The sequence below is a fragment of the Numenius arquata genome, chromosome 1, assembly GCF_964106895.1.
Source record: "Numenius arquata chromosome 1, bNumArq3.hap1.1, whole genome shotgun sequence".
NCBI lineage: Eukaryota > Metazoa > Chordata > Aves > Charadriiformes > Scolopacidae > Numenius > Numenius arquata.
In genome coordinates, this window is record NC_133576.1 from 124406901 (window position 1) to 124429216 (window position 22316).

At 38.3% G+C, this 22316-nt stretch overlaps 2 protein-coding genes across 3 annotated transcripts in view; one reads left to right on the top strand and one right to left on the bottom strand.

Annotated features, from left to right (window-relative positions):
* Positions 1 to 8009, bottom strand: part of AASDHPPT (aminoadipate-semialdehyde dehydrogenase-phosphopantetheinyl transferase) — a 31161-nt gene extending 23152 nt beyond the window's left edge. Inside the window, exons 1-2 of the mRNA XM_074156063.1 lie at positions 7836 to 8009; positions 6520 to 6745 (exon numbers count right to left, since the gene is read on the bottom strand). Coding sequence (XP_074012164.1) covers positions 6520 to 6745; positions 7836 to 7979 — 370 coding nt within the window. The 5' untranslated portion in view covers positions 7980 to 8009. The remainder of the gene's footprint in view (positions 1 to 6519; positions 6746 to 7835) is intronic.
* A 282-nt stretch (positions 8010 to 8291) lies between these two features.
* KBTBD3 (kelch repeat and BTB domain containing 3) lies at positions 8292 to 22086 on the top strand. 2 transcript variants are annotated; one of them, XM_074154363.1, is made up of 3 exons: positions 8292 to 8324; positions 17120 to 17367; positions 20198 to 22086. In XM_074154363.1, exons 2-3 carry the CDS (start codon positions 17144 to 17146, stop codon positions 21816 to 21818), a joined length of 1845 nt encoding a protein of 614 aa, XP_074010464.1. In that variant the 5' UTR covers positions 8292 to 8324; positions 17120 to 17143; the 3' UTR covers positions 21819 to 22086. The 2 variants fall into 2 exon arrangements, with proteins under 2 accessions (XP_074010464.1, XP_074010455.1); XM_074154354.1 differs by lacking the exon at positions 8292 to 8324 and adding an exon at positions 15435 to 15518.
* Positions 22087 to 22316: the final 230 nt, after the last annotated feature.

Sequence of the window (22316 nt, forward strand, 5' to 3'; positions counted from 1 at the left end):
CCTTTCACAGTTTATCAAGCATTGATGCTTAATTAATTACCAGAATGTCCAAGTTTTTACAAATGTGATGTAATTCCAGGTTAAAACAGTGTTAGAAATGTGACTAAACAGAGCACAATAATGAAATTCCTATATAATATGTAATCTTTAAGAATATGTTTAAGTTGGCTGTTTCTTCCTATTTTCAAATAGAACAAGAATAAAGAAAATCCTCCCTGTTTACTCAGGTAAATGTAAGGGTATATGACCACTGTGATTCATTAGTTCAACAAGATTATTAGTTAGTCCTTTTAAAACTACTTTACATCTAAAAATGATATGGTTTTATATTTATAGATTTTTACTTCCTTAATTAATTAGAAGTAACTTTTAACCTAAATCCTTCATTGATTTCTTCATCCCAAACAGCGTGTCTACATATCTACAGCTGTTAGATATGTAGATACGTAGCTGTTACTATTACCTAATAATTTGGCAATTATCTCTTGTAGTGAAAGATTAGATGCTGATTGCTGCAATGACATTTACTGAAATACAACAATAAAACCAAAACCAATTAAAACTTTGCTTCAGGCAAAGTTAAGGCACCATAAGGACAAAAACACTCCAAAGAACAACCTGTTTTGGCATTTCTTCCTAGGTCAAGAAATTCTTATTGCAAAAGCTGAAAAGCAGCAATTAAAAAAGCATTAAAACTTCAAAAACTTGAACATGGCTGCTAGATAAAAGACATGCCAAATATCTTAACTATGATGGAGGTGTGCCTAACTCTCAATTTAGTTCATGACTACCAAAAGAAATGGCACAAAGTTTTCAACTGGCTGGAGCGAGAAAGCTTTCCTCCACCAGCTAGACTGAAGCACGGTACTTAGCTTCTTGGTGTGGGACTTAGATACTCTGATTCACGTGTGACGTGTCTCTGATTTGAAGATCTCCATCATCTCTTGTATTATCTCACCTCAATGATGAAATAATGAAAATAAAAAGAGACAAATGAGTTAAGTTCTGTTCCTATTTCCTTGCCTCAGAGAAAAACAGTTTCAAACAATGGGCGTTTGCACATAATAACCTACTTTCTTAAAAAAGCATTTCAGAAAGTATTTTTAGATCAAATTAATTTTCTGTAAAATTCACATGCAGAAAATTCACCCTTTTGTGTCTTCTAATAAGCAAACCTAGCATAAGACCGATAGATTAATGAGAAAAGCTAATTTTATTGCATGTAAAATATTTAATTCTGGAATTACATTGAGATTGGAGATGTCTGGATCAAAGTAACTGTAATGCAATAGGTAAGAAAAATTGCAGGCTGATTATGAAAGAACAGGAATGAACTGTTAATTTATTTACCTTTGTAATTCCATCTAAGCTAAAAAATTGCATTACTGAAAAGAAATTCACTTGCACAGCAGGAAAGCTCTTGAACCTAAGATGTAAATTTTTTTTAAATGCTCAAAGCAATCTTTATTAAGCTATAATTATTTCCTAAGTCTCTGAAAATGTTATATAGATTTTAAGTGACTGGTAAATCAACATCCCACATACCACTTAAACCAAGCTGACACTTGTTGCAAAATTTCCTGTCTGTAAGTTAAAAATCAAATACATTACCACAAGCTGAGTTTTTCCACAGGAGATAGTATTACTCTGAGAATCCTTTGCATTTATTTTGTGAAAGGGTTAAAAAAATTCCATGTGCATTACCTCTCTTGACAAATAATGTCCACAATTAATTCCATTAACAAATTTACAGTACAATGTGCCTTTTCCCAAATGACTCAAGAGTTTGTCTTAAACTGAAGAAAAAAAAAAATCATTGATCTCAGTAATTCTTCAAAAACAAGTAAATTGAGAGCCTGATTTAAATCTACAACAATAATCTGACAGATAACCAAAAGGCAACAATAGCTAAAGAGGACATTTTCCTTTTCTACCATCACCACGTTATTTTAGTTCAATATATGAATAGAGGAAAAAAGGTGATAAACTATTGCATACCTGTGGAACTTTTGTAGAACTGTCCCTATAGGTGATAGGACAAGAGGAAATGGCCTCAAGTTGCACCAGGGTAGGTTCAGATTGGATATTAGGAAAAATTTTTACACTGAAAGGGTTATTAAGCATTGGAATGGGCTGCCCAGGGAAGTGGTTGAAGCACCATCCCTGGAGTTTTTCAAAAGAGGGGTTGACATAGTGCTTAGAGACATTGTTTAGTAATATGTGTGCGTGTGTGTGTGTGTGTATGGTTTTCTTTTGTTATTTTATCAGTTAGGTTGATGGTTGGACTAGATGATCTTAAAGGTCCCTTCCAACCTAGACGATTCTATGATTGTATTTGAACTGCTAAGAATAGCTTCTTATGTGGCCTGCCTTCACGTTCAAAGAAGGCTATGTCTTGCAGTAGTTTAATTTTTCAGATTTTAATAATGCAGCAAAAGTAATATGGAAAGAGATGCCTTCTTATTGCTCATAAGTAAAACAAAAGTAGATAGCACAGATTAAGAAGAGACATAAAAAGTCTATGCGCACCAGGTCTCCTTGTTACGTGCTAGCAAGGAATTTAATAGCATATTTCTCCAAACTTTCAGCTACATGACATTCTTTTGTGTATTTGCACTGTATATTTTGTTCAATGGTTGAACAATGAAGGAATGTAAGAACCAGAAGATTGGAGACCTCAATCAAGATTCTGTTGGATAACATCACAAGATGAAGTACTTAAAAAAACCAAACCTACTGTAATGTACTTTGTACATCAGGAACTCTTTGTCCTTGTAGCTATTCCAGGGAAAGAGATTTATAGTGGATTCACTCTCAGAAATATAATGTACTTAGCAGCTGCAGAGCAAGAGCACCACTCAGTGGAACTATCAGATAAAACAACACTGGCAAAGTCAAAGTTATATATTGATAGCACAACAGTAAAAACAGCTCCAGGTAATTCAACTAAAACCAAAATCTTTCTCAGAAAAATTATAGGTGAAAAAATGCTAGCTTTAGTTCATATTACAGAGACTATAATTTTAAATTCTATCCTTTATTGCTTATTTGCTGGCTCACTTTCCCACATACAATTACTAAGTTTTCATTACTGTCATATTTCTTTTCCAAAAATACAAATTGTAATTCCAAAAAGGAAAATGTATGGCCATAAACAAAATATCTTCAAAATTTAGAACCTAGGGCTTTTCTTTATTTAATTCAGAAATATTTACATGAAGTTATATAATGTGGAGAACAATTGCACAACCAGGTGCTGACACATGACAGCTATTTCTTGTGCATAATGACAAGCATTGTAGTTCCTTTCTCTCTTTACCAAAAGATAGAAAAGATGTATAGAAGCTGTTAACAGCTAAATTAGTTCAGGACAGACGATGCCAGCTGCGGAACTTCAGATAACAGAAAGGAAAGCCAGAGATTTTGTAACGATGCATTTTGTACTCCTCTGTATACACTGTGATGCGTGCCACCATGAATTCAGACTATGGATACTACGAGGCCCTACTAGCCCCTTTTTCTGTCAATATATACCTAGACCTCTGATGAAAGAGGAAGAAGTGGATAAAGTAGCCGAGCATAAAGGACCCATGTTCAGGAATCCTAACAGGCTGCATCCGTCACTAGCTTGTTTCAGATTAGTCACCTGGATACACAGTTTTTCAGTATCACTTTATTACAAAAGCACCGATTTAATTCCGTCATTTAGTCTTTGGAATCATTACCAGAATAAACACTATTTTTCCCTCTATGGGTAAAACTAGTGAAGCCTGTTTGTATTGGATCTCACAGCGTTACTTAGTCTCACCAGCTTATATTCACAAATTAAATCCACACAGCTGCTGAGTGCAGTTTCCGGAGGAGGGCAGATGTGGCAACATTTGCTTTATGGTAAGAAGTCATGACTGCCATCAACAACCCTAGGACACACTGGCAGGAGCCTCTTGCTACAGAAGAAGTTATGAACTGAATGCTTTATCTAAACCCTGTTTGTACTTAACTAAAAACTGAATTTGGTTTCACCACTTTTCCTATATTTCTGCTGAGATTAAACCCTTTCCTTGATACCAAATCCTACTTCAAACTTCAGCTTCATGTTGTTATTTGGAAACCCTAGGACAGGTAATCACAAAGCTACGTGGGAGAAGCAGATTAGCAACCAAAGCATCGCTGATAGGGTGAACTCAAGAAATTTTTTTCCTAAATTTAGCCTGCTAAAGTCTACATAACTAAGAGTGAGCAACAATATATACTGATGGCTTAACTTTGATTCCACGCCTCTTACGACAGCAGTGACTATGGACACTGAAAGAAGAATACACTCAGACACAAGGTAAAAGAACCTTGATTTGTTCTGACACGGCCTGCAGAATGAGCAATAGATCAAGGGACATTGAATTATTCACTACTTTGGTGATTTAACATGAGGGAAATGAGAAAGTGATAGTGAATAAATAAGTAAGAAATACATGAGAAAGGAAACAATAGAGATGAGTTGTTTGTTTGGTTGTTTGTTTTTTTTTAAATAAAGCCAGCTAATGTTGAAGTTAAAAAATAATTTTTCTATTAACTGGAAAAGAACTAAGAATATATTCCCTTACAAATCTGAATGCATTATATTCCCAAACGGAGAAGTAATACAAATATAGGTTTCTAAACCTAAATGTAAAGTTAAGCCTCTACTCTTCACAATTATTTCCTATTTTCAGAAGGAGATTTTAACACATTTCATAAGATTTGTCAGCTGGACATCACCAATGTGTCTTTAAAATGCCAGCTACCTTTCCAGCTACATAAAATGCCAGCAGAGGATACCCCTACCTCCATACATGGCATGTATAAATGTCTTTCAATTTTTCATTTCCAATTAAAAACTTAAAATTCGAAGAAGAATGTTTGAATGTTTTGATTTTCACTATTTACCTGCTGAAACAGGAAAGCTTTTAAAAATGAGTAATCAGGGAGTCTTGTGGTAAGGCCTGTGGCAGTGTACTGGGTCTGGGTGCTAATTTTTTTCATAGCGGTCCGTACAGCACTGGTTTTCAGATGTACACCTACAACAGTGTTGATGCCAGAACAATATTTTATCTACTGCTGCAATGTTTGCACAGCATCAAGGCCTTCTCTGTCACTCTGCCTCCCCAGCAAATAGGCTGGGGGTGTGCAAGACATTGGGAGGGACACAGTTGGGACATCACTTTGTTTTGTTTTGCCTGGGAGAGCTATGATAAAAGCACCAGCCTCAAGGTTAATCTGGTATTTGGGCCCTCCATTACTGCAGTCCCTTCAGGGGTGCACCTGTTCCAGTGCAGCCTTATCCATGGGCCACAGTTCCTGCCACAAAATACAGAACTGTGCTGGTGTGGCATCCTCCACAGGCTATAGTGTAGATAGGCTCTGTAACCACGCCAGAGCAGATTTCTACTACGGTGAAAGCACCACACGCTGACCACCATCTTTAAAGTGAGGGTCTATAGTAGATGGAAGCGAGTCACACAGAAGAACAACTTCACTTTGGATTGCATTAAAGTTTCTGTGCCTCTAAGCTAAACATGCCAACCCAAAAATGTATACTTGTAATAATCATTAAAAAGGTGTAAAGCGATCGGAAAGTTATCCAGTCAGGGATGTTTACTACACAGATTATTTCGTGGCATAAAATGTTGGGCAAATTGAAGATTGTGAAGAGAGATTTTCTAAGAACACAGCTATTACTATCATACTTGGTTAAACATTTGAGGAGACTTCTCAAAAACTAAAATTCCAGTAAATTGTAAATCCCAGTATGTTTCTCCTTTAACCCAGTCATGCATTGATGAACATTTGTGAACTAAATGATCTTAATAAAACTGTATTTAAAAATAGACTTTGCTACAATTCTAATTTATTATTTGGGTCCTGAAGTTCATTGATATAGTCAGATTAGCACAACATTTCATACAAATAAACAGGCCAACAACTAAAGTTCACAAAGTTTAGTCTTTTAACAGGGGCACCTCAAATGTTCCCACGATTCCTTCTCACTGAGGATTTCCGCACACTTAGAGCAAATCTTTCATGCCAGTTTGCTACAGTATTGGGCCCGGTTCTGACACCTACAATGTCCACACTTATGGGACAAGGGAGTAACACTCACAGTCACAGGCTGTAAGGTTCTCATGGGGATGGATCCCACTGTCCCTATTTGGAAAGTTGTCCCTGCTTCTACCTAACAGACAGCAAACCCATAATTAAAATATCTGCAGATGCTACATTCACAATCGGATGCAGGATTCACAACTTCGTTTTTCCAGGGTTCTGCTTTTCTAAACTGGAAATGTATCCATATCTGGCATAACAGAAAATCATAAATAAATAACAAGGAGGGCATGTAACAAAAAAAAAAGCAAATACACAATACATTCATATACTCTTTCAATTACACTAAATGTCCAGGACACTGGATGTTTCTTCAGAAAACATTAAAATGTTCAGCACTTACACAATATCGAAGATGCTTTGGTCACCATAATGCATTACCTGGTAAATTAGTCTTCATAATATCAATGCCAACTTGAAGCTCAGGCTCAGCCGCAAGAACTGCATAATCTCCTTGATGAGAGACATTGAAGTTGTAATTTGAATAGATACCGAATATGTTATTTGCCAGAAAAGGTTTTCCTTTTGATGTTCTTTGCAAGTTTATTTCATTCCAAGGTATGCACAACTTTTCTGCGATTAATTTCCGTATCAGCAGGCGACCAGCCTATGAAATAAAATGGAAGTGATTCATACAGTACTACTATGCTATGCGCAAAATACCTGTGGTTGCTAGAAAACCATCCGCCTAAAAAAAATGGAGTTCTATTATTGCCAATGGAAAGTAAGAGTGTATTTTAGCCAAATCATTTAGATTTCTCCTTTATAAAAGCCTGTGTCAACTAAATTTAACCAAATGTGTTCACCAGACCCAAACACATAATACATTTATCACTATTACCACAAAGACAAGACCCAATAAAAAGCAATCCCACCTAGAAGAATCACATAAAACAGTTCCTTCTCTATCTTATTTACTTAGGATACTTTATTGCATAGGTGAATACTTTTTATACCACACTGAACAGTAAAACTGTCTCAACCGCTTTCCTTTCAGTACATTCATTCAGTTAGCTGGCACTAAATGAAATACTGGACAGCTAAAAAATATGAGTAACTTCTCATAGACTCATTAGCAGAAGTCTGTATTACTACCACATTGTTATGGCAGATTTAAAACCTGAAATATGTAAAAACAGCTTTATTCTGTTACATGTTACACTACTGCCTTCATGTACAGCCTCCTCAAGTATGTTGATTTTGTCTCCTGGCTTGACATTGCGACACAAAACTTGCAGTCTTTCAGAGCACCTCCTCAGAGCAGACTGCAAACATCCCTTCCTCCTCCTACGTGAAGGTGCAAGCACAGCTGGCCATTAATACTTCGTAAGGCGTTTAACTTCTACGAAATGCCTTTGCAGGGCGTACTGTCCCCATGAGAAGTGAAAAATTTGGGCAGTACTGAATCTGCAGAGAGGCAACCGCGTCCCCACGGGAAAGGGCCGGTCCCGGGGCCACCACTGGTGGCCCCGGGACCGGCCCTTTCCCGTGTGGACGCTCCTCAGCGGGGCAGCCCCTCCCCCTGAGGGCCCACCCGGCGACACCCGCACTCGCCCGCAGCAGCGGGGACGGCCGAGACGGAGAACTCCGGCCAACGCGGCCCTTTGAGTCCCGCCCCGTGGGCTCACGCCGCCAGTCCTGAGGGAGGGGAAGCCGCCCGTCGCTGTGCCCCCCTCACCCTCCCCGCCATCATGTACCAAGGCGGCCTTGGCATCGCGGGCAAAGACAAACTGGCCGATGCGGTCCTTCTCCTCGGGCTGCACCAGCCGCGCCGCCAGCAGCCACTCCTCGCGGCGGGGGCGCCAGGCGGCGCAGGGGAAGGCCCAGCGTACGCTCCCCATGGCCGCGCGCTGCCCTCAGCCCTCCGCATCAGAGGGACCCACCCTCGATGCACCGTGACCAATCCGGTATCAGAGCGCCCTGTGAGTGACAGGGGAATGCGCCAGGTACCGACTTATCAGGGAAAAGGCGGTGCCTGCGGCTTGAGCGACACCCGCGCTGTCGTCAGCGAGCCCAGAGAGGTACCCGCTCGGGAGAGTGGGCGGGCTTTCGTCTGGATTGACGGCCGGGAGAGCCACTGCGAGTCCAAGAAACGGGAGAATGACACCGGAAGCAGCCAATCTGCTGGCGCTGCTGCTGCGGCGGGTGGGCCAGACGTGTCGGCGAGCTGCTGGTGTTGGCGGCAGGTGGGTGCGCGCTGTTCGGAGGGAGCCCTAAGGGGGGGGGGACGAACTCTTGGCCGGCTACGGAGAAGCGGCGGCGCTGGAGACCGCCACATCCGGTGGCCAGGCCCGGCGGTCGCGCCGTGACAGGAGAGGAAGCCCCTTTGCAGCATCCCGCCTGTCCTGCCGGAATGAGTCCTCCCTTAGAATGAAGGGAGCCGCCGCAGGGCGCATGCGCGGGCGATATGGGCATGCGCAGTCTCGGCGCTGAGGCTGCTGCCCTCCCGCCGGCGGGCGGGGCGGGGGGCGGAGGCCATGGCGGCAGCTGTTGGCTCTGGAGCGGCCGGGCCGGGCCGGGAGTGGGGCGGTCGTGCACGGATCATGTATCTTTGGGGCTTGGGGTGGCTGATAAAGCCGGCCCTGGTAAAAAGAACGTAATTTCCTTGTAACTTCTGTCTGCCCCGGCTTCGCGCGAGACAAGGCCGCGTTTATGCCGTTGGGGGTGGTGTCCCTTGGGAGCGTTGGCACCGTTAATGGCAGGTGATCCCCGCCCCTGCCCCGGTGTCTTCGGCCCCATCAGTACCACTGTGCTGCTGGGGAGCCGTCCCGGCCCCGGCAGAGCTGACGGGCCGAGAGCTGTAGCAGCGGGGTGGGCTCTGAGCCTCCCCCGGCCTTGCTGCTCTGTGCGGACTGGAAAAGAGGAGGCGATTGTTCACACACGAGATGCAAAGGCCTGCATCACCCTAGTTTGATTCTGGCTTCTAAAGAACGTGTCCAAACAAAAAGCCTTTTATATCCTGTGTTTTTTGTTGTGCTAAGAACTGTAATGGTTGTCAGAACTGGGATTCATGTGTGCCCTCAGTTACAGGCCATCTGTAAATCATGAAAAGGTAATCATTTTGTTTACCCTTTGGTTTTGAAGTTGGGCCTTGGCCCAACCCTTCAGGGTCTGTTTGGAAAATTACAACCCTCCTTTCTGTTGCTTACCTTTAGAAATATTTATGCTTTAACTGTTCTAGATTGACCATGTACAAATGATGAAAAAAATATTGAAAATTACATTATTTCAGGTATTTCGTAGAATATTTCATTGTTTTTTTGTTTTTTTTTTTGTTTAGCATCTCCAGCTCCCTGTCAAAGTGAAAAAGTGCCTTTTCTAAATAGGCCAGAAGAACTGCTGTCTTTCTGCCTAAAACAAGTCTCGGTTATAACTGAGTATAGGTTGGTCCTTGCAAAATATTTCAAACACAGAAGTAACATTTAGGGAAAAATGTTTCAGCAAGGAATCAGTAGTGGAATTCACTTATTTTAAAATATGATTCCCATTTTTCTTCATGAATTAGTCAAGCAAGTGATGTCATACATACTCCCTTATGTATTATCCAAAGAGAGAGACGAAGTTAACTGACAGCAGAGGAGGGTTTAGCACAGTCAAAAAAAAACCAAAACAGGAAAATGCTATTCCCCAATATCAAATTGTAGCTGAGGCTTACATTTCAAGCATTGTATTCTGCACACTTTGAAAAGGAAATTGTGGCCATATCTCTAGTTACTGATATATGATAATACTAATGGAATATGAATCTTACCTAGTTCTAAAAAACCCCTCAGGTTTGATTAATAGGTTTGGCTTGTCCATGCTTTCTACTTAGAGAGATGTAAACAGGTAGCGTTTTTTTGCAGTATTAGGCTTATTGATCTTGTTAAAAAATAAGCATCATGTGTAAGTGCAAACTGAGGATCAAGATGCACTCTATACTATGTAATATAAATTCAGTATAAACCCACATTGTTATTATTAAGTAAAACATATTACGATAATAAGCTATGATAAATTATTCTACAAGTATGCTCAATATTGCACGTATGTTTTAAAAAAAACACGTATTATATTCACATACAGAAATGACAGACTACAGAACGGAGTAAAAGCAGTAATTTCCTCTTGCAGAATTTGCAGTTATTATTTGTGCCACGATTAGAAGAACAGCATGGCATTTTAATTCCTTTTTTTTTTTTTTCCTGAAAATGAAAATTACAGTTCTTAAACTTTTTTTGGCTAAGAACATAATTTCCAAAGGAACTTGATGAATTTAAGAAATTTAACTGTAGGATAAAGTCCAGTTGTCTTAAGTTCGTCTAAGTAATTATTTTCTTTATCTTAATGGATTCATGTGTTTGTGAGAGGATACGCAATTAAAGATCACTGCTTGCAGAGAGGTAATCTTCCACTTTTGGAATGCCTCCAGGAACCAGTGCGATTTCACCACTTCCTGTTGGTACCACACTGGGTTTTTTTCCATGCCATTTTTTTTCAATCACTTCTAAAGAACCCAAAGCTTTAAAGTCTCTGTGTCACCTTCATAGAATACTGTCTCAGCATGTATTATTGATAAATGCCACTTTTGTGGATTAAATGTCTCAGGATGCCACATGCTTCTTTTTTGACTGTCTAAAAATGATTTGCTGAATATTAATTTTCTTTGAAGTTCAGTTATTTATGAAAAAGCTGTGAGACTCGGTTGCATTGAAATTTCCAAACAGGAACTTGGAATTCTCTTACTGTTTGTTTTCATTCTTAGACAGTCAATGACAGTAAAAACAATAGTACAATATAAAAGTATAGAACTTTGTACTTTTAATTACATTTCAATCTACTCTTGTCTTCTTAGTCAGCATTGAGAAGTGTCATCAAATCCTTTAGGTACCTGTTCCACTCATATTCATCTTGCTGAATATTAAATTAGGTGCTGTTAAATTAGGTGTGCAGTGGGGACTGGTGTCTTTAAAAATTATTAACAAATTACTAATTTCTTCTCCTTTGAATAGATAAGGAGTGAAAGTAGCAAATCATCTTGATGGGTATATAGTAGAGTTAATAATATAATACTTACTTTTAATATTAGATTTAAAATGCTGACCTTGACCTTTTCAGAACTTACATTAAATATACAGTAACATTGTGTATGAAAAAAATCTAAAACTTCTCTAGAGAAATGTATACTATTTCTTTATCTTCGTTGGTCTTAATTCTTTCTTCCTCAGTACATAAAGTATGCTGTAAAATACCAGCATTTAAGATTTTTCTTTAAAATCCTGCTATCTAGTCAGACGTGCTGTCCAAGGTGGGAGAAGGCTAAGTGACAAAGGTAGTATTCTCTTGAAAAACAACTTATTTCTCATATCTACTAAGAACTATTAAGAATTAATACTCTTTTTTTTTATTTATTGATGAGAGAGTGCTGTAGCACAGCTCTATTGTGCTTTGAGATAAAGCAGATAGATTATTTTACAATTGTTTGTAAGGAGTTAAGCACCAAATAAAGGTTGAGTTTAGACAATTTTTGCCAGCTGCGTTGGTAGGGGAGAGAACATCTACACACTGAATGTTATTTGTACGGTCTGAATGAATGCATGCCCTATGTAAGATTGGTGTCCATTGTGCTGGGAACATCAGGCTTCAGTCCCATTACAAAGGTTTGGTCATGTTTATTGTCAGGCAGACGTGGTCCTAACATGCTTTTTCTGACAAAGTGCTAACTTACCTGTTCACGATACTTAAGTATGCTCAATACTTTCACAACACAACATCGCCTTTGCTATTACAAAGTCACATATATTTGTATGTATATTTTTATCTTACTATTATAAAGTGATCAAAACAGTTTGGTTTAAGTCTTCTCCAGTGTCAGTCTGTACCCTGCATCCTCATCTGGGTGTTCGTGCTCCATTCTTATTATATGGGCCCTTACCCTCCCTTGATTAATAAATTTTCCTCTGTTATTTGCTTAGAATTAATCACACATCTTATTCCATTCTCAAATTCATTAGCATATTTAAACTTTTGGAACCATTTTATCTGTCAGTTGCAGCATCTAAGGATATTTTGACTTTCAGCAAAGGTGTTTCTGGATATATGTACTTTACGTTAGTATGTCCTGACTGATGCTCTGGTGAGCAAGACCCTGCACAAACTAAAATCCATCTCTGCTCAAAGTTCACTCCGCAGTTCTGTTTGCTCTGCTGTTTCAGATCTGGTGGAATGGATATGAACACCATCTCTAGAAGGCATATTGCAGTAGTTATGATTTTAGTGTATGCCTGTTGAGATACTCTGAAAATGGCTGTCTTGGTTGGTTTTGGACTCCTATGTAAGTTTAACAGTATGCTGTGTTTACAGTCTCTTAGTGTAATATCTAGGATTCAACAGAGCCAGGGTATGAAATTGATAATCAAAAGGGCAGCTGGACTTTCTGAAGGATAAGGATAAACAAATAAATTATACATTTCAGCTTCTTCCACATACAGAATTGTAAGTACATCTATGAAGGATTGTTGATGGTGCCAACTAAAAGAAAATCTGTATAACCATGTTATGTCTTATAATTATCTTTGGAAAGGGAACATTAGCACTGGTGAAGTAAAAGAATTCTTCTAGATATTCAATGAGTGTTTTTGGCAGCTGTTTGCTTGGTATATAAGTATTAAGGTCAGTTAAACATTTTCTTGTAGCTTTTTACTAATTGATTAGATACTGCTAATAGGAATGTGCATATTTCTCATGTTTTGATTACAGGCTTATCACATTTATCAGTGTGGTTACAGGGCATGTGGGTCAACGAACTCATGTTGTAGGCTGCTCCATCCCTTACCATCTTGGAAAAAGGACAGTGTTAAAACAGAGGGATCTTATGAAGAGCAGAATTAAGGACGTCTGGATACTTATTAGTGGACTTTGTGACAGACCATAAGAATGCTCTTTCTGTCAGAGCTTCCACATAGTCCCTTAGGTCATCCACTGTAATGACCAAAATTACTTTACCATCCCCAGCCTGCTTCTCTTCACCTGCTAGCTGCTTTGCGGCCATACATAGGCTGGCCATTTCTTGCCACTTCATTATCAGGTGTGCAGAATGCCGTGCCCCTCAACTGGAGATCTGTACAGATCGCATTGAGAGAGTTATCTCCCCAAGCATGTGTTATGTGGGGTTGACCTTAATAACTTCGAAGTCTGTTTCAAATTTCACTGTAATGGCCAATGTGCCACTTGTTTGATGTGACTTTGATGTGGGTTTTTTTTTTGGTTTTTTTTTTTTATGTGGTTGGACTCGATGATCTCAAAGGTCCCTTCCAACCACTAAGATTCTGTGATTCTGTGATTCTGTGACTTTCAAGCAGAAAAACAGGGCAAATATATTAACTTCAAGGGAGTTCGCTTTTGGAAGGTTTTGGGGTTTTTTTTTTTTAGAAAAGCAGGCTAATAGCTAAACAGTCATTTGTCAGTATAAGTTGTGTAAACATTCAGTATGCCAGCAGAGAATGGTAGGGTAGCTTGAATTTGGTCACATTAGAGAACACGTTTGATCTTACTGCAGGTAGTACCCAGTCACATACGTCGGTACTCAGCGTCTGATGCGTCACGATACAGGAGATGCCGGAAGGCTGGTGGTGTGACAAGTGCCCCGTGGGTCAGGTGATGGAAGAGGGCTCGAGTATGCAGCCTTTGGATGCCATGATAAGAAGCTGTATGGCACACAACCGTATGTTAAGAAACACAAGTAGGAGATCCCAAATCTAAGGAACCATCTATTGGAGTTTGGTTCTTGGCAATCCATGTAAAAACAGACTTTGTAATTGGAATCCTGTGGGAGTCGGTGGAGCAAATATGAGGAAGGTTCATTGCCCAGCTTTCCTGAACTCAGCGCCTACGTAATGTGTGTCTGCACCCCCTATGTTTTCTACCATTTTGTCAGTAATTTGATCAAATATTTATAAAGATAACTATTAATTAATTCATATGGCTTTGTAGAAGAATGCATTAAATAATTATAAATGCTAGTTGGCCTTGTTTAACATACCAAGTTTTAGCTGAATTGTTAGGGTATTTTGGAGGGCTCTAAAATCATCAACAGATCCAGTAAAGTGGTAAATTAGTATGAAAATTATCAAATAAAGCAGGAATTGGCTACAAGGGAGGTGAGAATTGAATTTTTTAATATTTATTTTTTTAATGGAGTGGAGGGGACCATGAATTAGGCTAAGCCATAGCACAGTATTCATTAGTATCTTCCTTAATGATGGATAAAAACATTAGATGTACACTGCTGAAATATGTTTTTAATAAAAAATAAGGAGACAGTGCTATTACAGATAGGATGCACTGGATAACCTGCAAATTGGAGAACTGAGACACTGATGAGATCTTAACCATTATGCTGTACAACAAATCTGATATCAGTGAAAGAAATACAAGATCAAACTGGAGTGGATAAAGAGAAAACTGCAAGAGATAATAAGGAAAACAAAAATTCAGTCTTAGAAATGGATCTTGGAAAGTTTGACAGTTGTTCATTCTAATAAAAGCTGAGAGGGGATATCAACACTCTTGGTAATAGTGAGTGAATAAATATGCGAAGGAAAATTCAGTGAAATGACAATTTTGACAGAAGAACAAATATATATAAGCATTAATAAATTATGTCATTAAAAGAAGGTTTGTAGTCTTGGCACCAACATACCGGGATAGTCTTTCTGTAGAAATAGTGGCGGTAAAAGAAAACTTTATGAAACATAGATTGCTTTTATGAAAGTGGTTATATGATGTCTTTGGCCTAAAATAGCAGAGATGGACTTGATGACATTAGATGGTTCTGTATTCATTATACAAAGATTAATATTGCTCAGATTGGTAATTTTACCTACAGAGAGCAGGTAATAGGTCAGAGCTTGCTGTAGAAACTGCATGTAAAAGGAGGAACACGTCTACTATCTATTATTAATTATAAAATTTTGTGACAAGGTTTACATTTCCTTCAGAAGTGTTACTTTACATGATGCCAAATAAACCTTGGAATTCACTTACTTTTTTTTAAGTTTCATTCAAATGTGGGAGACTAATTTTGCTGAAACAACTCTGCTTTTGAAGATTCAGCCTTTTGAGGAACAGGCTTTTCAGTTAAGTTCATAAGAAAAAGGTATTCTAGAGGATTCTGACATACAAAAAAGCTTTATGATTTATGGAAGTTGGGGGTTGAGGCCATACATTATCAGAATAAATGGTGGTCTTGTTCTTCTGTATTTTCCTAGTTCCTCAGGCTTAGAATGGAAAGAGTGAATACGTGAGATTGTCTGGCCATGGGAAGGAGAAGATGCCTGCTCCAAGGGTGCCAGTGCTGGCAGCAAGATCAATGGATCTCTTCTATTCCAGGAGACATGGAGGTCTATTTGTGGTTGGAGCTACCTGACTAGCTAAAGTATAGATCAGTCTGCTATGAAAGTACCTCCCACGAAGAAGACTGCCTGATGGCTTAGTCTGCTCTGATTGTATCACTTTATCAGATAAACCTTTTCATGAAATTAGAAAACAAAACCAATATTTTTCTGGTTTCCGGGTTTGGCTTGGAATTTTTTATCCCCTTCTTTGTCAATTCAGGTGGGCCATTATCTGTTGCTAATTTTAATTGGAATTATGGAAGCAGAATCCTGCAATAGAAAAACCTTGAAGTGTTTCCTTGAGGTTTAAAATAGGCAAACTTTACTCAAAATTGCAGTAAGAGCAGTTTATGCATCTGTAGCAGTAGAAATAGCTCTTTAAATCCGTATAAATAAAATATACTCATGTTTAAGGTTTCTTTATGTTGTCAAAATATTTTTAATGTGAAAAATAGTGAAGCCCAGTTTACTGTACAAACAATGCACTTCAGTATAGGGATTTTCACTAGAAAAACTTGGCTTCTGAAAGGGAAATTGTGCTGTCTTAAATTTAGAATCATAGGTTAGGTTGGAAGGGACCTTGAAGATCATCTAGTCCAACCATCGACCTAACTCTGACAAAAAAACATCATTAAACCATGTCTCTAAGCACTATGTCTACCTGTCTTTTAAATACCTCCAGGGATGGTGCCTCAACCACTTCCCTGGGCAGCCCATTCCAAGGCTTAATAACCCTTTCAGTGTTAAAATTTTTCCAAATATCCAGTCTGAACCTCCCCTGGAGCAAAATCCATTCTGAAGCCATTTAATTTACGCCACTGTAAAGGAAGCACACAGTGTGCAGCATAAGCTGTAAACAAACATCCAGCTTTACAGCAAGACTGGAGGTGTGAGATAAAATCAGTATGAATTGACTAAATGCTCAATGTTGCACTGTCACCAAACTGTGTCTAAATGGCCCCATTTGGTAAGCCCTAGCAATCCTGTGATTAGGCCAAGCTGCTGGTGTTTGTTTGTATTCTGTTACTTTAGTCCTGAGTGCCTCAGGGGAATCCACTTAGAAAACAGTGTAGTAGCCTGTATCTCTACACCGTAAGCTGTACAAAGACCATTGGTCTGCTTTGAGTTTGGGGTTTTGTAGTATGCAGATGAGCCTTTTGGAATCTAAAAATATGTAGCAAAGTTGTCCTTTTCCATCTTCATTTTACATTAAATTATTAGAATTTGGGGTTTTTTGAGGGTAAACCTAAGACTAATCTTTCTCTTAAATGACCATTAAAAATTTTAACACACTCTTTGGTGTACTTCTTTCGGACTTTATTGAAAAAATTCCTACAGGTGGGTACTATTTATAGAGTTGTTCTTTGAAATGTCAGATATTTTACTTTTAAAGTATGCTATGTGCATATATTTTGCAAAGTAGAAGTAGTAGTATGAAATTAAATTCATTGTAAAAGTTGTTTCTAACACAAATTTAGAACTGTGCATATAAGACTTATAAACCAAATTCAATGCTGGGAATGTTTTTGTTTTATGGTATATTGATTTGTTGGTTTTTTTTTTAAATAGTAAGACTGTAGAATCAAGTACTTATTTTTCCATTTCAGTTTCAGGAATACATTGAAGAAACCATGGCCAATCAACGGGATTACATTAGCAGACCTATTTGCAATGGAATTTCTGTTCCTGAAAATAAAATCAATTCCCTAGTGGCTGAAGGTCATGGACAACAAATTCTAAAAGTGCTGCAAAAGTTCAGAGAACAAAATATATTTTTTGACTTTAAAATTCTTGTGAAAGATGAAATAATTCCTTGTCATCGTTGTGTACTGGCAGCATGCAGTGATTTTTTCAGGTAAACCTAATTTTGGCATGAGTTTTCAGGAAATGGATTGAAAGTTCCCTGGGAGGGAGGGAAGGTATATAATTACAAAAATTAAAAAATAAATTGTCACATCTTACATGTCTGCAGAATTTTGAGCAAAGCATTCAAACATTGTATTGAGGATAGCAAAAAAAAAAAGAACCAGACCAAGACTACAGTGTTAGATGCCCAACTACACCCCAAATACATCTGTTTGTATTTCCAAGTGACATGAGAACTCTTATGAATTTGAGATTCAGATGGGAGTCTATACTCTGAAATACCAGTGCCAAACTCTTTAAGTGCATGGTTTTGCTGTTAGGTAGAATTGACACAAGTTGTGTAACTTTTTAGACTTACCTGTTGCCTGTACTTGAAGGTCTGCAAGGGTATTGTTTGACTTTGTGTGGGACAGTCTGTGTACTTTGACACATTAATATTGTGAAACAGAACAGGTTTACAAATACATCTTGCACAGAGCAATTGTGGATAAATAGTGTATGGTTTTGGAATGGGGCTGGATTTCGTTTGCCTAAGATGAGTACTCAGTATAGTAGAGTCTGTCTTCAGAAGTATTTCAACAGATACCTTATATTTTTTCTGAAGTGCAGAGTTCCACCTTTCAGCATGAAATTATCAGTGATCTTTCTTCTGGTGCTTAAAGCTATACATTCTTAAGGGAGAGACAGATCATTCACATACAGGATATTAATTTATGAAGAACCTTGCTAACCTTTTTATTAGTGAGGCTCACACTTGCAATTCCACACTGAAAGTCTGTTTCCAAATACACTCTTTAGTAAAACACAAAGCTAAGACGCCCTAACATTGAAAAAATGGGCTCCTGGAAATGAGTTAATGAGCTTGATTCAGTTGCCCATATGTAGGTGACAGGTGTTATTTTCAAAGGGCCTGGGGCATCCTATGGTCTGTGGGAGTCTGCCGTATATGACATAGGACATAGGCTAGATGTGTTCGTAGGACTACTGAGAAAAGAAGAAATGCAGATGAAATAAGCTATTTCTCCACCCTAGCAGCAGATTGTTTTTTCTCTGACACACAGAACTACTTGCATTTCAAGTGTTTACTGCTTGACAGCACAGAGATGCTCTGGTAGAAAGGAATATTAGCTTACAGTGGTAATTTTTAGAACTGAAGTTAAGCTCATGGCAACATATGTAGCCTTTCACTAACTATAGGCTCTTCGGGATAAAATTTGCCAGGAGAGACCTCTCCCCGCATGTGACAGTTGATAACAGCAGTCATCAAATTCATAAGTTGCCCTGGAATGCAAGGCCCGTTTATTACCATCAGGGAATAAAAAGTGTCTAGGTCTACTAGATAAATTTTAAAATGAAACAGCTTTTGTCTTCCTTGGCCTTTGGATTTCTCTTTGTTTTGGTTTAAGTGCGTAAACCCAAGATTCAGCAACATTTTGCTCCCTACTGTTAGCTTTCAGAATAAAAGCCTTTGCCTAGATTGTTCTCCTTTTAGTATTGTTCAGTTGCTATTTTACTCTGTAATTTAGAGATTTGTATCATAGCTTTTGGGTTAATGACGAAAGGATTCTAAGGATCGTCAGCTAGTATGCAAAAAGGTCTTTGTGACATAACTGTCTTACTGTAGTTTTATGTTCTTGTTCAGGAGGTCAGACAAGTTCCTGCTTTACCAGATGTTCACTTCCCAAAGAGTATGCTATACATAGTGATTATTTTTTTTCTCTTTGCCCTCATAAAAGTATAGGATTTTAAAAATCACATACTACACAGATACTGATTGTATAACTGAACCGTGATATAATACCTTTGGTTTTTTTTAATAGGAACTACCTATGATGTATTAATAATCAAGATTATATACTTAGTATTTGATGATTTATCTAAATTTTTCTCTGCTATCATCTTTTGTCAAATTCAGAAGCTGTTGCTATCACAGCCTGATGCTTAGGCTCTGGGAGGGCAGGGCAAGTGATGTTGCAGCACTATTCTGTTGCCAGCACTTACCGGCTTGAAAAAACGTAATTATTTTATCTTGCCACATTAGATTGTGTGGAATAGTTAAATGTTATTACATATTTACTAATAAAGTAGTCAAAAATGTAATAAAATTTGCACAAACCTACTGATCAATAATGTTTGTTCCACCATCTCAACCATCGTCTTTGTATTCAGTCACAATCTACTTTCTGCACGTTTCATTGTGTCATGCAATCCTATGTCAAAAACTCATTTTTTCTGACATCTGCCTGTACCCATACATCTGTCTGTCAACTCTAAAGGAAGAATTACGTTTCCTCATGTTTTTTCTCCTCTTTCACCTCTCACCCACTTTTATTACTGAGGCATGCTCCCATCATCCATCCTGCCATTTGCTCAGTCTGCAATTTGGAAGCCTTTTTTTCACTTATTTTCTGTATTCATCCACAGTGCATGACCTAAACCATGGAGCTTTTTAATTACGTATTTTTTAAATCAGCCTTTCTTTCTCAAGCTGTTGAAACTGATGCTGCCCCTAAAAATGTCCCATTTTCTGTCACATTGAGAGCTGTAGACTTCATCACGCTCTGTGAAAAGCCATACAAAGCACAGGTGCTGCTATGACTTCTATGAGCCATCTCTTTGGATATGTACTTATCACCACTCTTTTTTTCTTTGACCATAGCATGCAAATGCATTGTTCTTATGAGAACCTCCGCGTTTTAGATCTATACAGCCTGCTCACCTTATTATACATCCCTGATTGTCTCCTTCCTCTCACATCAGTTCTCTGCTGTTTGCTAGATCTTTAATTTGTGTGTGTATCTTCTATATTTTATTCACAGAGCCATGTTTGAAGTTAATATGAAAGAACGAGATGATGGCAATGTTACTATTAGTAATCTATCACCCAAGGCAGTGAAAGCTTTTCTTGATTACGCTTACACAGGAAAAACAGAGATAACAAATGATAATGTGGAAATGCTCTTCCAACTGTCGTCATTTCTTCAAGTTTCACTCCTTTCCAAAGCTTGCAGTGACTTTCTAATAAAAAGTATTGATCTTGTGAATTGCTTACAGTTGCTTTCTCTATCAGAAAGTTACGGTTCTGTCCGCTTATTTGATCATGCACTAGATTTTGTACAGCATCACTTTTCCTTGCTACTCAGATCAAGCGATTTTTTGGAGATGAATTTTGAGATATTACAAAAATGTCTTGACGCTGATGAACTAAATGTCCCTGAGGAAGAATCAGTGTTGAAAGCTGTCCTTCAATGGACCAAACATAACTTAGAAACGCGACAGAAATATCTGCCTAATTTGATTAAAAAAGTGAGACTACACCAGTTACCTGAAAAGACTTTGCAGGACTTTCTACACTCTGAAGAACACTTACTTAAAAATGCTAATTGCTCAGTAATAATCAATGATGCAGTTAAAAGTGTGCAAAACTTTAGTGGATTGTTTCCAGATGCACGTCCTTCAACAACAGAAAAATATATATTTGTTCATAAGACTGATGAAGATGGAGAAAACAGACATACATTCTGCTACAACATCAAAACAGATAAATGGAAAGAACTGCCACATACACACATGATTGATCTTCCGGGGTCAAGTTTATCTAGCTATGGAGAAAAAATATTTATAACTGGAGGATGTAAAGGGAATTGTTATAGGACTGTCAGGCTTCATATTGCTGAGCCATTTCATGATGCTACTGACCAAACCTGGTGCTACTGTCCAGTCAGCAATGAATTCTCCATAGTGTCAGCTATGAAAAAACCAAGGACAATGCACACGTCTGTTGTAACATTAAACCAGCTGTTTGTAATAGGGGGAAAGACCAGAGGAGCTCAAGAAACCCGAAGTCTTTTGGATGTAGAATCCTATAATCCTCTTTCCAAAGACTGGAAATCTGTAAGCCAATTACCAAGAGGTATCTACTATCCAGAAGCAAGTGCGTGTCAGAATGTAATTTACGTCCTTGGCTCAGAAGTAGAGATTACTGATGCCTTTAATCCATCTCTTGACTGTTTCTTTAAGTATAATGCTATGACTGATCAGTGGTCTGAGCTTGTAGCAGAATTTGGGCAGTTTTTCCATGCAACTCTAATCAAAGCTGTTCCAGTGAACTGTACATTGTACATATGTGATCTCTCCACCTACAAGGTCTACAGTTTTTGCCCAGAAACCTGTGTTTGGAAAGGGGAAGGATCTTTTGAATGTGCCGGCTTTAATGCAGGGGCAGTTGGGACAGAAGACAAAATTTATATATTAGGTGGTGATTATGCTCCGGAAGAAATCACAGATGAAGTTCAAGTCTACCACAGTAGTAGGTCTGAGTGGGAAGAAGTTTCACCAATGCCAAGAGCCTTAACTGAGTTTTACTGTCAGGTCATTCAGTTTAATAAATATAGGGACCCCTGGTCATCTGTACTGACAATTTGCTCTGGAGAATTTTGAAACTCCTGAGTCAAAAGAATCTATTTAAATGCACAAGTTTTAGAACAGATATTTAGGTATTAATTTACAGACTGAAAAATATGTTTTGTTTTGTTTAAATCTTCAGTTTAAATTGTATGCTAGAGAATTGCTTTTGGAAGAGTCCATTAAATTGTCATTCAGGCTCATCATTATATAGAAAGTATTACTTAATTTTATATGCAAGTCTTCTCTGTAATTATCTGAATACTTTGCAAAATGATATTATATTTCAAAAAAAAGCATTGTCATGAGGAATTAATTGTAATATGTGCCATTATTTCTGTAATATTTTGCAGTTGTCCCAGTAGACAAATTGCTGAGTGAGAAAACTGACTGTGATACTGTTTTCCCCATGTAACTGAAGTTTAAAAGAAATCTACATTAGTGTTGTTTTATTTAGGGTTTTTTAATATTCATAAACCTGTAAGAGGAATTCATTGTCAGCTTTATCTTAGAATGACCTTAGCAAGGGCAAGA